General features: G+C 45.3%; 1 protein-coding gene and 7 non-coding genes across 8 annotated transcripts in view; 3 read left to right on the top strand and 5 right to left on the bottom strand.

Moving 5' to 3' along the window:
- The window catches only part of LOC135823938 (spectrin alpha chain, non-erythrocytic 1-like), a 62644-nt gene that overhangs the window by 6072 nt on the left and 43746 nt on the right, over window positions 1-12826 (top strand). The window contains exons 5-22 of the mRNA XM_065336816.1: window positions 1950-2051; window positions 2650-2787; window positions 2991-3179; window positions 4715-4870; window positions 5254-5396; window positions 5636-5697; window positions 6075-6187; window positions 6769-6837; window positions 7256-7372; window positions 7551-7791; window positions 7976-8043; window positions 8311-8460; window positions 8947-9039; window positions 9574-9662; window positions 10232-10322; window positions 11358-11546; window positions 11875-11966; window positions 12439-12583. Of these exons, the coding sequence (XP_065192888.1) occupies window positions 1950-2051; window positions 2650-2787; window positions 2991-3179; window positions 4715-4870; window positions 5254-5396; window positions 5636-5697; window positions 6075-6187; window positions 6769-6837; window positions 7256-7372; window positions 7551-7791; window positions 7976-8043; window positions 8311-8460; window positions 8947-9039; window positions 9574-9662; window positions 10232-10322; window positions 11358-11546; window positions 11875-11966; window positions 12439-12583 (2247 nt within the window). The remainder of the gene's footprint in view (window positions 1-1949; window positions 2052-2649; window positions 2788-2990; window positions 3180-4714; window positions 4871-5253; window positions 5397-5635; window positions 5698-6074; window positions 6188-6768; window positions 6838-7255; window positions 7373-7550; window positions 7792-7975; window positions 8044-8310; window positions 8461-8946; window positions 9040-9573; window positions 9663-10231; window positions 10323-11357; window positions 11547-11874; window positions 11967-12438; window positions 12584-12826) is intronic.
- Trnaa-agc (transfer RNA alanine (anticodon AGC)) lies at window positions 1098-1170 on the bottom strand. Its single transcript has one exon. It is a non-coding gene; the product is annotated as a tRNA-Ala (tRNA).
- On the bottom strand, window positions 1259-1331 carry Trnaa-agc (transfer RNA alanine (anticodon AGC)). The gene has a single exon. It is a non-coding gene; the product is annotated as a tRNA-Ala (tRNA).
- On the bottom strand, window positions 1420-1492 carry Trnaa-agc (transfer RNA alanine (anticodon AGC)). Its single transcript has one exon. It is a non-coding gene; the product is annotated as a tRNA-Ala (tRNA).
- On the bottom strand, window positions 1581-1653 carry Trnaa-agc (transfer RNA alanine (anticodon AGC)). The gene has a single exon. It is a non-coding gene; the product is annotated as a tRNA-Ala (tRNA).
- Trnaa-agc (transfer RNA alanine (anticodon AGC)) lies at window positions 1743-1815 on the bottom strand. The gene has a single exon. It is a non-coding gene; the product is annotated as a tRNA-Ala (tRNA).
- Trnaa-agc (transfer RNA alanine (anticodon AGC)) lies at window positions 6443-6515 on the top strand. Its single transcript has one exon. It is a non-coding gene; the product is annotated as a tRNA-Ala (tRNA).
- Window positions 8592-8664, top strand: Trnaa-agc (transfer RNA alanine (anticodon AGC)). The gene has a single exon. It is a non-coding gene; the product is annotated as a tRNA-Ala (tRNA).

The raw sequence follows: 12826 nt of genomic DNA, 5'->3' as shown, positions 1-12826 counted from the left end.
TGCCTATTTGGACAGGTGTTGCAATTTCGTACCTCTGATTTCTTCCTATCCATGTCAACAAAAAATGCGAAAATAAAAAAAGAATGCCTGGAGAACCCGGGTATCGATCCCGGTACCTCTCGCATGCTAAGGCCTCGGTCACACTACGGCAAAAATGCTGCGTCAGCGTCAGAATCATGAGCTTTTCCATGGCAACTGACGCAACGCGGGAAATTTGAGCGTCAGACGCTGCTGCGTCTGACGTGGGGAAATCGGCTGCGTTGCCGCTGATGGGAGTGAAGCTTGGCGGAAAAACAGTGTCTTTCAAGTAAAATTAGTTTCAAGACACTTTGCTTGAGTTTAGCAGTTATTCGACATTCGTCTGTTCAAGGTTTGTTTTGTTCCCTCTTTTTGTTCGAGATGAGTCCGTGGACCTACGAGGCCGCGGCTGCTCTGCTCCGAACCTGGCGGAAGAGCGAGGCGTTTTCTGAGAAGAAAATGATGTCGAGAAAGGACCAGTTGTTTGAGTGGGTCATCGGCCAACTGGAGCCTGTCGACTTGTGAGTGTTGTGTTGTCGTCAAGAGCCACAAAAAGGACAACCAGTATGACGAAGTCAGGAGAAACACAGCTGCGATGCGGACTTTTCTTGCCTGATCAATGACACTACAACTGAAAATGGCTTCAAATTCGGAAAGAAACAACAACGATCGTGCACGCGTGGACCTACCTTTCGTCTTCTTGTAATCAAAAATCAATGAAAAATTCGAAAACTTTGTCCGACAATTTTTTTGTATAATAAGCAAAAGGCCGGTTTCCGTGGGAATCCGTGTCGTCATTGAGTTTTCCTGGTGGTTTTGTGACGTAGACAAATGCGTCAAGCCGCGGCAGTCATGAGCTGCAAAAAAAAACAAAACACTGTGTGACCCCGCGTCTCCGTCAAGTGCTGCGGCTTGACGCTGCGTCCAGCTTCAAACTGCCGTAGTGTGACCGAGGCCTAAGCGAGCGCTCTACCATGTGAGCTAGTCCCCCTGCCTTGTTGGACAGGTGTTCCGATTTCTTACCTCTGATTTCTTCCTATCCATGTCAACAAAAAATATGAAAATAAAAAAAGAACGCCTGGAGAACCCGGGTATCGATCCCGGTACCTCTCGCATGCTAAGCGAGCGCTCTACCATGTGAGCTAGTCCCCCTGCCTATTTGGACAGGTGTTCCGATTTCTTACCTCTGCTCTCTTCCTATCCATGTCAACAAAAAATATGAAAATAAAAAAAGAACGCCTGGAGAACCCGGGTATCGATCCCGGTACCTCTCGCATGCTAAGCGAGCGCTCTACCATGTGAGCTAGTCCCCCTGCCTATTTGGACAGGTGTTGCGATTTCTTACCTCTGCTCTCTTCCTATCCATGTCAACAAAAAATATGAAAATAAAAAAAGAACGCCTGGAGAACCCGGGTATCGATCCCGGTACCTCTCGCATGCTAAGCGAGCGCTCTACCATGTGAGCTAGTCCCCCTGCCTATTTGGACAGGTGTTGCGATTTCTTACCTCTGATTTCTTCCTATCCATGTTAACAAAAAATATGAAAATAAAAAAAGAACGCCTGGAGAACCCGGGTATCGATCCCGGTACCTCTCGCATGCTAAGCGAGCGCTCTACCATGTGAGCTAGTCCCCCTGCCTATTTGGACAGGTGTTGCAATTTCGTACCTCTGATTTCTTCCTATCCATGTCAACAAAAAATGCGAAAATAAAAAAAAGAACGCCTGGAGAACCCGGGTATCGATCCCGGTACCTCTCGCATGCTAAGCGAGCGCTCTACCATGTGAGCTAGTCCCCCTGCACAATAACTACAGTGTCTGTCTCCAAATTTGTGGTGGATTGTGCACACAGAAGTAATTCATCCACTGGCAGTTTGCCGTTGACATACTTATCACCCCTGAATGCATTTGCTTGTATCCTCCTTTCCCACAGGATGAAGTATCTGCTCGGGACAAAGCTTTCTCGGACCTAGACACAGCAGGGCAGAAGATGGTTGATGCTAAGCACTTTGCTTCGGACAGAGTGCAAGAGAAGGTGAGATTATCAGTGGATTTGGGGCATCTAATCCCCCGACATGACCTTGCCAGTCATGGATATCCATCTGTTTCCCTATTCAGCACTCAGCTAAATTGGCTTAGAGGATTTCTGTTGGCCGTATGGAACATATATAATTATGGCCAAGGATTCATCACTGTATGGGTTGTATATACAGTCAGACCTCGCTTATCCGGTCCTCTTTTATCCGGATCCCTCACCACAATGAAGAAAATCGTTGGTTACCGATTTACAGCATATGTCATGCATGCATACAGTATGTGTGTTCGGTTATCCGGTTCCCTCGCCTATCCGGATACTTTGTGGAAAACGGATGTGTGCGGCTTAGCGAGGTCTGACTGTACCATATTTACTACCATCATGTAGAGTCACATAACGTTATCCAGGAAGATGCCCTCTTCGGCGAAAATTTGGAAAAGAATTTGAAGTTTGTTTTGGAGAGATTTGGAGAGATTTTCATTTTGTGTAGCCAAGGACTCTGTGCGGCTGTGGGCGGTGGAAATTAAGATCATGACAAGGCTAAAGAGGAGTTACGCCATCCGTATTAAATCATGTACTCTTGGTATTATTCATGCAGATGGCTTCCCTTGCCGAGACGAAGAAGTCACTTCTTGAGCTGTGGAGCAGTCGCCAGAAGGACTTCTCCGACAACATGGACTTGCAGACTTTTTATCGTGATGACGAGCAAATGCATCACTGGATGAACCGGCAAGAGGTGAGAGTTGCTAGCTGCCACTGGCGTGTTCCTGTATTTTATCGTCACCAAGTTTTCTCTTTCTTTACTTCCTTTGTGGGGAAAGAGCTCACACATGGTCAGACATTCTCAATGTTCTCTGATGCTCCTGTTTCATGAAAACCTTGCTGCATGCACCTTGCATACCTCTCTTGTCTTTCTTACACACATTTCGCTTCACACAGATCTTTCTGTCTAATGACGATCTTGGAGACTCACTTGAGTCGGTCGACCATCTCGCGGAAAGCCATCGTGATTTCGAGAAGAAACTGGAAGGCCATGCATCCGTAATGGACAAGCTGGAAGGAACTGGAAAAGCTCTGGTGGAGAAGGAACACTTCGCTTCGTCCAGTATCCAGGAAAGAGTTGCCAAGGTGGGTGGCAGAAATATGCGATGCAATGCAGTGCTTAACTTCTGCATTAACATGTGTCGTAGTACTTCCTCCGCGTCATCGAAATTGTCGCAGTTTGACTTTTGATATAAAACGGGGTATTTACTCACCAGCACTCGTACCAGAGGCAGGGAATGGGATATAGGCGATAGTCATCAGTATAGGGTGACGGTAAAGTTCTATTTTCTGTTATTGGAAGCTGGAATTTTTGAACTAGACGCAATTTCTTCGCTGATGTCGCTGCGATGGTAATTTCGACTCGCGGAGATCAGTCAGGCGTTGCAGCCTGCACATTTCTCGTGCTTATGGCCATTCACTCAAGCCTCATCACTGTTTTACCTTAGCTGGGGAGAGAATGACTTCGTGGAACAAGTGGCAGCGCTTGGAGAAACATTGAGGGGTCAGCAAACTAAATGCCTGCAACAGCGATAAAATTTTTTGCTCTGGCTGAGACACTCAGAACATGATTGTACCTGCAAGAGCCGTGTAGACTCTACACGTAGTGCTAGTGATGCACGCGCAGGTGCCGTGCCATGGTATACCAGTGATGCTGAAAAACAGGGCCCGCTGGACGCGATAGTACACTTACCTGAGCTGTGACCAAACAGCTAAAATAAATGGGCATGCCACGGCTAAAAAAAGTTCATTTCAAGATCGAGGTGATTCCGGCGACGGTAATCAACCGACCTCGCAACGATCGTGTATTCTTACTAGGCTTCGTTGGTGGTGAAGTAGAAATCATCCAGAGCTAGCAGACGACAAGCATAGCAGCTCTTGTCCTGTGGAGAAAGTCAAAGCGTTTGAGATGAGGCGCGACCAACTTTCAACCTTCCTTGAAATATTTCGGAACGATATTTTTGCGTCCATAGACATCAGCGACGACGAAGACTTCATCTCTGCATGAAAACTCTCAGTCCAACTGTCCTGGAACGTTACTCTAGTCTTCAGACTATCATACTGTGTAATAAGTTTTGAATGGCTTAGCTTATGGAGTTGTCAGTAACAAGTGACAAGTCACTAGTCAAACTGCGACAATTTCGATGACGCGGAGGAAGTACGTTATATTGTGTACGGCATGTGAACGTGTTGTTGGTGTATGCGCACGCGTGTTGCTGTTGTGTGGAAAGGAGTGTTCCTCTTGAGTCATGTCCAGTTGTGTTTCCGTTGCCTACTCGTAAAATAACTTTCTTGTCCCCATATAGGCATAGTGTCAATTATCTGAGTGTGAGATGGCACGGGGCTGGGAGCAGTATGAATTAATACAAGATACAACACATGCATCAGGACTGGGAGTAAGCAGACAGTAACATTCCAAACTAACTTTATACCTACATGGGGGAGAGTGCTGAGCGAACAGTGCTGAACACATGTGTGCAGAGCAGATTCACGGCATACCACCGGCACAGTACAAAAAGAAGGTCAGTGTATTGCACGGTATTATCGAGATATCCATGGCCAGGTACGTTATGAATATCATGTACATCATGTTTGCCAATTAATCTGTCCTTTTTGAACAGCTCCAAGAGCGACGAAAGACAATCCTGGAAACAGCCGACAAGAGGCGAACAGCATTGGAGGATTCACAGAAACTGCAGCAGTTCTTACGCGATACACGCGAGCTGCTCAGCTGGATTTCTGACATGGTGAAGGTGGCCAACGATGACTCTTACAAGGTATGTGTTACCATGGATACTGCTGAGAGTCACGTGACAAGTCATGTGGCATCATCGGTACTGCTCACAGTGCTCAGAGCCATGTGACATCACAATTACTGCTCAGAGCCATGTGACATGGTTATTGCTTAGTCGGAGCCACAGTTTGGGTATGATGTTGACATCATCTTTCAACATCAGATTAACTCTCCGGCGTAGGGGTTTGCCTGCTGCACCCTGTTTGGCGTAATTTGATGATTGCTGACAATTGTGTCTTGAGATATGTACCGTGTCCAAATCCCTCAAAGCTTGTGATCCTCTTTTTCCCTTGGAGGATGTTCCTGTCAATTCACCATGTAGAAAAGCTGATTTTAGTCCTCGATAATAATTTTGCTGTTCTTCAGAATCCTGTCAATCTGCAAAGCAAGCTGAAGAAACATGAAGCGTTCAAAGCCGAAATTGAAGCAAATAATGAGCGTATCGACAAAGTGAAGAGCTACGGCCAGAGCCTGATTAGTGCTGAGCACTACGCTGCTGAGCAAATCAAGTAAGGTGCTGTAACCATTTTTAAATCACAAGGCTGGTTTACCCATTGCATTAGCATTGTTTTGTTCATTCCGATCCACTTTCTAACTGAGTTTTGATGCAGCGAATCAATATCCCTCCGCTTCCTCCTTCTTCTCCGAAGCCCTCCCTCCGAAGCCCCGACCCTTGTGGAGCTCCGGCTTTCTCTCTTTTCATATCTGATCCAAACAGGAACCATTGCTCTTTTGTTTGCCTACTTAGAGAGAGAATCGAGGAGCTGGAGAAGCAGTGGGCTCTTTTGCAGGATGCATCGGCAGAGAAACGTAAGCACCGTTGGCAACATGCATTATTTTGCTACTTACAGCAATGCGTAGAGTGTGTGTGAATGACGTATGCGTGCCGGAAATACACTTTCCCGAGGACTTTCATCTTGGCATATCTATGGTCCTGGAAATATGCTTTGAAGAAGAGATTAAGTTACCATGAACATTCAATGGACTTAAAATAGCCCGCATCAGTTATCATCTTACAGAAACCATGAAGCAGTGAGACAGTCCAACCTATTCTCGACTCTCATGTGACGCACCCTGTGCTCGTCATTATCAGATAGAACTTCAATTTCAATTCTTTTTGCTCAAAGCTCTCTATGACGAGTCAAACTATATTCAAAAATTACCCTCGTTGTCCTCTTCAATGGCAGAGCAAAAACTAGTCGAAGCCAATCAGCAGCAGACATTCAACCGTCAAGTGGATGACTTCAGCCACTGGATTACCGATGTCAAGACACAGCTGGGTTCAGAGGATCTCGGCAAGGTCAGTGCTTGCTGATAAACCCCTCAAATCTAACAAGCAAAGGATTCTAGAAAAATCAATCTGGTCCGGGTTGCCTCTTGTGGCTTGATGAGAAATTCCCAATGTTATGTCTCTTTTGGGTATGCCTTACCATAAATTCGGGCATAAGGAGTACAAGTACCCGAGTTCTCCAGGCTTTCTTTTTTCCCAGTTTTCTAGACAACGGACAGGACGATATCAGAGATAACCTAGGCGAAGCATCTCTTTGAGTGTGCAGGGGGACTAGCTCACATGGTAGAGCGCTCGCTTAGCATGCGAGAGGTACCGGGATCGATACCCGGGTTCTCCAGGCTTTCTTTTTTTCTTCTCCTTTTTTTGGTTAGAATTGGTTGCACTTATGTATACATGTACTGTAGTTGAAAACACGTCCATCTCGAAGGATTTGAGCAGAGAGGGCTGGCATGAGCAAGCTGGATGTGTGGAGAAGACGCAGCAATGAATTCAGGGAGAATTGAAGAAATGTACATGTATGCCATTGCTCGGTGATTACTTATGTATGTTCTTGAATCTTGCTGCACTTTGCCTGGTATGTGTCTGTGCAGGATGTTCCGGCAGTGCTCAACCTTCTAAAGAAGCACGAGATGCTTGAATCAGATGTCAAGGCTCATGAGGTAGGTTTGTAAAAAAATATTCTTGGTACATTCATTGCACAACCCAGGCTGAGGACAGTGCGAAGGCAATCAGTGAAGAACACATATGTTCACATTACTATGCCGCCCCCGCACGGCATCAAACATCTGTGGAAGGCATCAATAATGGATAGTAATGGCAATCAGTTAAGATGAAACGGCGTTGAATTTGGTGAAACTGTGAAAAAGTCACCCAGAAGTGCAATTTTATGTTTGAAGGTACCTTTTCACCCGATACTCATCAATATGGGGAAACAAAGCAAGTGCACATCTCATCAGGGTGTATAGTCTGCTTGTGGTATGCTGTATTTACATACCATGGTGTATTATGAATGCTGTGACCAGTTAAACCACACTATCATGCCCGCTGATCCCTCTTTCTATCTTTTGCTATGCACAGGAAAGGTTATCGTACATTCAACAACAGTCGCAAGAGCTCCAGGATGCTAACCATTTTGCCAGCCCGGCTATCAAGGAGAGAGCAGGCCAGGCCGCCGAGGAATACTCAGCACTTACAGTAGGTTGCAAATTCTTCAAAAAACGGAGGGTGCCTCAGCTATTTTGTAATGTTTACTTACCATGACCGAAGTCCTGAGCCAGATCAACTGAGTTGTGCGCTGTTGATGGATAGTTGCCAATTGGGCGGAAGAGTCGTGCCCAGCAGCCTAATATTGATGTGCTTGTGTCCCTGCTAGGAACCTCTTGCAGTACGGCAAAAATCTCTGAGCGACTCCAAGGCTTTGCAGCAGTTCCTGCGCGATGTTTCTGACGAGAAGAGCGGCATTAATGCAGTGGTGCTCTCTGAAGACCGTGGCAACAGTGTGGCTGAAGTACAGGATCTTCTGCGCGGCCATCAGGGCATTCAAGCCGACGTCGTAACATCAGCAAAGAGAGTAGAGGTCCTGCAGGAACGAGGCAAGGAACTTCAGGAACAAGGTGAGGCCTTTCTGCAGGTAATGACACTTCTCTCGCAAAGAACGGGGTGTGTAGTCAATAGCCATGTAGTTCTTGACATTGAGATTTCTGATCACCACTCAAATCTTGGAATGTATTGGTCATTTTCGATGCGTACTGTGCATTTAAATGACTTGATATGTGCATGCTTGGATGGCCCCTGCAGGACATTATGCTGGTGAAAGCATAGAGAGCACTTGCAAGGACCTGTCTTCGGACTTGGAAAAGCTTCAGGTAAGAAGTATGCTAGAATACTGGTATCCTGGTGTCGTCTATCCTGTCTTTTGTTATGTTGGGTGATGTCATTCTTCGGTATTTTGATGTCATTCCTCAGGGCCTGGAGCCTCTCTGTTTTTTAATTCTTGGTCTTTTATGTATCTGTTGCATGGCTGGTTAGTTGTGTTTTTACTTGTATTCAGGTCCAATTAAACAGGAATCTAACCTGTAGTAGATAATATTCTCCCAAAGTGTTGACAGTTAACTCTTCCATCTGCCTTTCAGGAAGCATTCAATGAACGTCAACTCGACTTGGATGAATCCTTGAAAGAGCAACAGTATGCTGCAGATATGGCCGAAGCCCGGCTCTGGCTTGATGAGAAGAAGCGCCTTATTGCCTCGGATGATCTTGGGAATGATGAAGAGGCAACTCAGGTATGCAGGAGTAGTGAGGAGTATTTATAGATTCCTTCACACACCTGATCATGTAAACAATGACATGCTAGAGTCTAATGAAGATTGAATAGAAAAATGAATAAACTGAAAAGTGCACACTTCTGTGTGCAGGGGGACTAGCTCACATGGTAGAGCGCTCGCTTAGCATGCGAGAGGTACCGGGATCGATACCCGGGTTCTCCAGGCTTTCTTTTTCTATCACCTTTTCGTTTTTGTTTTCTTTTTCTTTTTTCCAACCGTGATTCCCTCTACTTGTAAGTAGTGAGTGTAATGCAATGAACTGGATGGAAATTTCTTATAACGTCGGAAAACCTTTTCATCAGAGGCATGCACTGGCAAAGAGATACCCAGTGTTTGACATACCTAAGTGCATGCAACCAGTGATGGATTCTCTGGATGGATTTTCACAGCCCAACAGTGTTCAGGAGTAGTTGTTTTTTCTTCTGTCACTATGTTGTACTACAGCTTCTCCAAAAGAAGCATGATGCCCTCCTGGCCGACCTGAAGACATTTGAAGCCACCATGGAGAAGCTTGAAGAAAAGCGGAAATTGTGCCTGGTAATTCTTTCATTAATATTTAGGTTTGGATGTTTGTGTACAGCTGAACCTATGAAAAGCGGCCCCTGCAACACTAGACTAAGTTACCTATACATATTATATTTAGAAATCAGACGACTCAGGCAGCTGATCATGTACCATACGTGCAATGAGACCTGTGTACTTCAGTAGATGGACTACCATAAAAGCAGAAATTCTCGGTGGTGTTATATTTTCGGTAACTTCGGTGCCGAAATTTTTCCCGAAAATAAAACGCAACGAAAATGTCGGTCCTAGTACTAATGCACTTTCCTGGAAAATGTGTTTACCGAAAATGTCCCTCCACCGACCTGTTCAGAAAGACCACCTGTCCATAGACATCAGATTTCTGTTCACCGTAGGTCGATCAATAAAAAAACCGCGGCTTAACCGGGCATGCACACTGTGCAATGGTCGCTGCTAATGAACTTCATTACCGTTGTACAACAGCCTGCCGGTATTGTTCACCTTACCCATGGATTATATATTGCTCGTCCCCTTGCTTTTCATTGTCAGGTGCACCAGGACTCTGTGGATAGTGGAAACCAACCTGATGGCCCGCATATTGTGCTCAACCAGAACCTTGTGGCTGGACTTCTTGAGCAGTAAGTCCTGGAATATCCGACATAGAGTGAGACTACTGAGAATTGGGTGTGGATTGCCCTCTCCTTCAGAGGACTCGCATTGGCCATGGAATCCTACCATTTGGGCATGGAATATACTCCTATGCATTGGCCACCATTTTTCATGCGGCTGTATTGAAGCCACATCCATGACATGCTTCTGTTGCATGATGAAGCCCATGCACATCTGCCCACAGATCCCAAGATCACTGCTATAGCCTATAGGTATCTAGCAGAGCTAGAGGAACATGTAACTCATCTTGAGAAACAATACTGAGCTACAAAGATTACACCAAAGGATCAAACAACAACCATTTTCTTCAGGTTTTTTGGCAGAAGGCTTCCTTGTGCTTGGCCCAGCAGGCCAAAAATCACACCTCGGAGAAGTACAAAAATTACCACTCTCAGATGTCCTCGATTGCTGGCCATAAATACACCTTGTGCCAGTGCCAGTGACTACTGTTGAAAATTGTTATCCTGATTTGGTTCATAAAGCTTCACTGGCCAGGTTTTCACATCACATTGATCATTCGCTGCTCCCAATGATACAGGCAAGCGTACTTGGAGAAGCTAGGCGAGGCCCGTCAGAAACACAAGTTCATGAATATGGTCAAGGAAGAAGAGGATTGGATAATCGAGAAGGTATGTGCAGTGATATCAGGATACAGTCACTGGGAACACAATATAATGTACTGTCTCTCCTCCTAACATTTCGTATCATGTACCTGTCACTCCTTTCATTTTTCTTCTTTTTTTTGGTGCGTTTTATGTCCCCATGACGTCGAGACCTCAGGTCGGCTGAGGGCAAAAAGCCTCACCATCACTATGCTCCCACTATGCAATTTTTTGTCTTTGCCTGTGAGCTGTGATCATTGTAAAAAATAAATAAATAAATAAATACTTTTTTTACAACGAAAATTACATGTTTTACAGTATAGAGTAAAAGATGCCCTAACCGGACGCCCTTGGTGCAGCGGAAAACCGCTCTGATATGACAGGACTCCGATGGATCCAGGGATGCATGTTCGATTCACAGCACATTGGTGCATGAAATATTGTCTGGTCAATACAGGATCCCGCTTGGTAAGCAGTCTGTCAAACACCGGTTTTACTGTATCTACCGTTTTCCCCCGTTTGCAAGTCGCACTCGATTGTAAGTCCCCATTTCCAGGTTCATGTCATGTCGTTTCAATATATTTACTTCTGTAGTAAGTCATGCTTAATTGTAAGTTGCACCCCCTGTGTTGGCCCTGAAGTTAGGTGTAAAAAGTTGCGACTTATTTTCGGGAGGAATACGGTATCTCCTGGGTGTTGCAGCCATGCTGTACGTACAACCCAATTACCATGGCGGCAGTAGGACGCCCTATGCATTCTGTATGAGAAGACAATTCCAACTTTCGACAAGTATAAGCAAAATGCGTTAGTCCAAAGTGGGACTGTCCCGTGGAGCCCTGGTGGCTGAACAGCCTTCACTACATATGAGTGACATGTACATGTATATGTACATCACTGTAGAGACCGGGTGTGAGATAACGCTTTCATGATGTTGCGACCCTTTGAAACAGTTACTAGCATTTCATACTGTTCCTTGTTTCTAGCTTCAAAAGAATCAAAACCCAATCGATGGCCGAATTTCATTCCCATAAACCGATGAATACATCTTTTCTGTGCATACAGACACCCCATGCTACGTCATTGAGCTTTGGAAGAGATTTGGAAAGTGCTGAAGAGCTGAAAAAGGACCACGACTCCTTCTCCGCTGAAGTTGCTGCCCGGCAGAACAAGGTGGACGACGTCTGGTCAGAGTGTGCAAGGCTTGAAGATAATGGGCACTCGCAGAAGGACGCGATCAAGCAGCGTGCTGTGGTATGTGGCAATGCTACTGCCGGTGGGGTAGCCACACTGAAGAGCATTTGCGTGCATCGTGTGCATCATGATTCACACACTCCTGCTTGTTCCGTTTGACAGGAAATGTAAATTTGAAATGCATCTGGAGTATTTGGTGAACGGCTGTGAATAGCCTGCACTCTTTGATTTCCAAGCAACTAAAGGTCACTGCAGTTATAATTATTAGTTATGCACCATGCACTGAAATGCTGAAATTTGACAGTTTTCTGTCTTCTGTCTTTTCGAGCCCCAAATCACATTGTGTGTGTGTTTCACCGCTTGGTTTTGAACTGCATGTTGTCAATAGGACTTGGACAAATCTTGGAAGATACTACTCGATTCCATGGACAATCGTACAAAGCTGATGGGCGAGGCAATCGAAGTCCACACGTTCAACAAGTAAGATCAGTTTGATCAGAGGAGTATTTTGTTGTATAACCCTTCACTTCTCCAGCCCCAATAATGGACTCTTTCTTGCGAATCACTTTACAATCCACTACATATTCGGGTTTGGTCCACCATCAGGGTGAAGATATGAATGACAAAGAGGGTGTTTTGTTGCCAATTATATCGTGTGGCATTTCTTTTTGCAGATTCATCCAATCCTAAGCTAGCTCCTGTCTAGTAAAGAAAGGATGCAAATATGTTACACTGTACTGGTACCCTCTTTAATGATCTATCTGGGTTGGGGATATCCCAAGCCACATGTTCCTATGTTGTGTTGCTAATTTTCTTCTCAAGTTTTTGGGTGTACATGATACTTAGTACAACTGAAGTAAATTGACCTTTGATTTAGGAGTGTTAGAGCTGACTGTTGCCATCCACGTTGAAAGCAAACGATCATTCTGTACCTGTGCGTTTCCCAATGCAGAAATGCCAATGAACTGATAGCCTGGATGGCTGAGAAGGGTTTGGTACTCTCCGCCGAAGATCTTGCAGGCACCCTGTCAGATTCTGAGGCAATGCTGCGCAATCATGAAACTGTCCTCAGTGACCTGGGACCAATCGAGGAGAAGGTGAGAAATCACAATAATAGGTCCCGTACAAGGTTTTTACAGGCTTGCCTTCCGTCTGACCACAGTAATTGGATCCATGCCACATGCGGTCCCTCCATACTGGTAGCGTTCGACGAAGAAGAGGGGTTTTCATCACAGAACATCTCAAATCCTCCGGGTATCCTCGCCTGGAGCACGATTGGATTCTTCCATTCATTCTTAATGTTCATTCTAGCCAGTACACCATGTCATTTGCTGTGCATG

The sequence above is a fragment of the Sycon ciliatum genome, chromosome 8, assembly GCF_964019385.1.
Source record: "Sycon ciliatum chromosome 8, ocSycCili1.1, whole genome shotgun sequence".
Lineage (NCBI taxonomy): Eukaryota > Metazoa > Porifera > Calcarea > Leucosolenida > Sycettidae > Sycon > Sycon ciliatum.
This window is presented reverse-complemented; position numbering and strand designations above follow the sequence as displayed.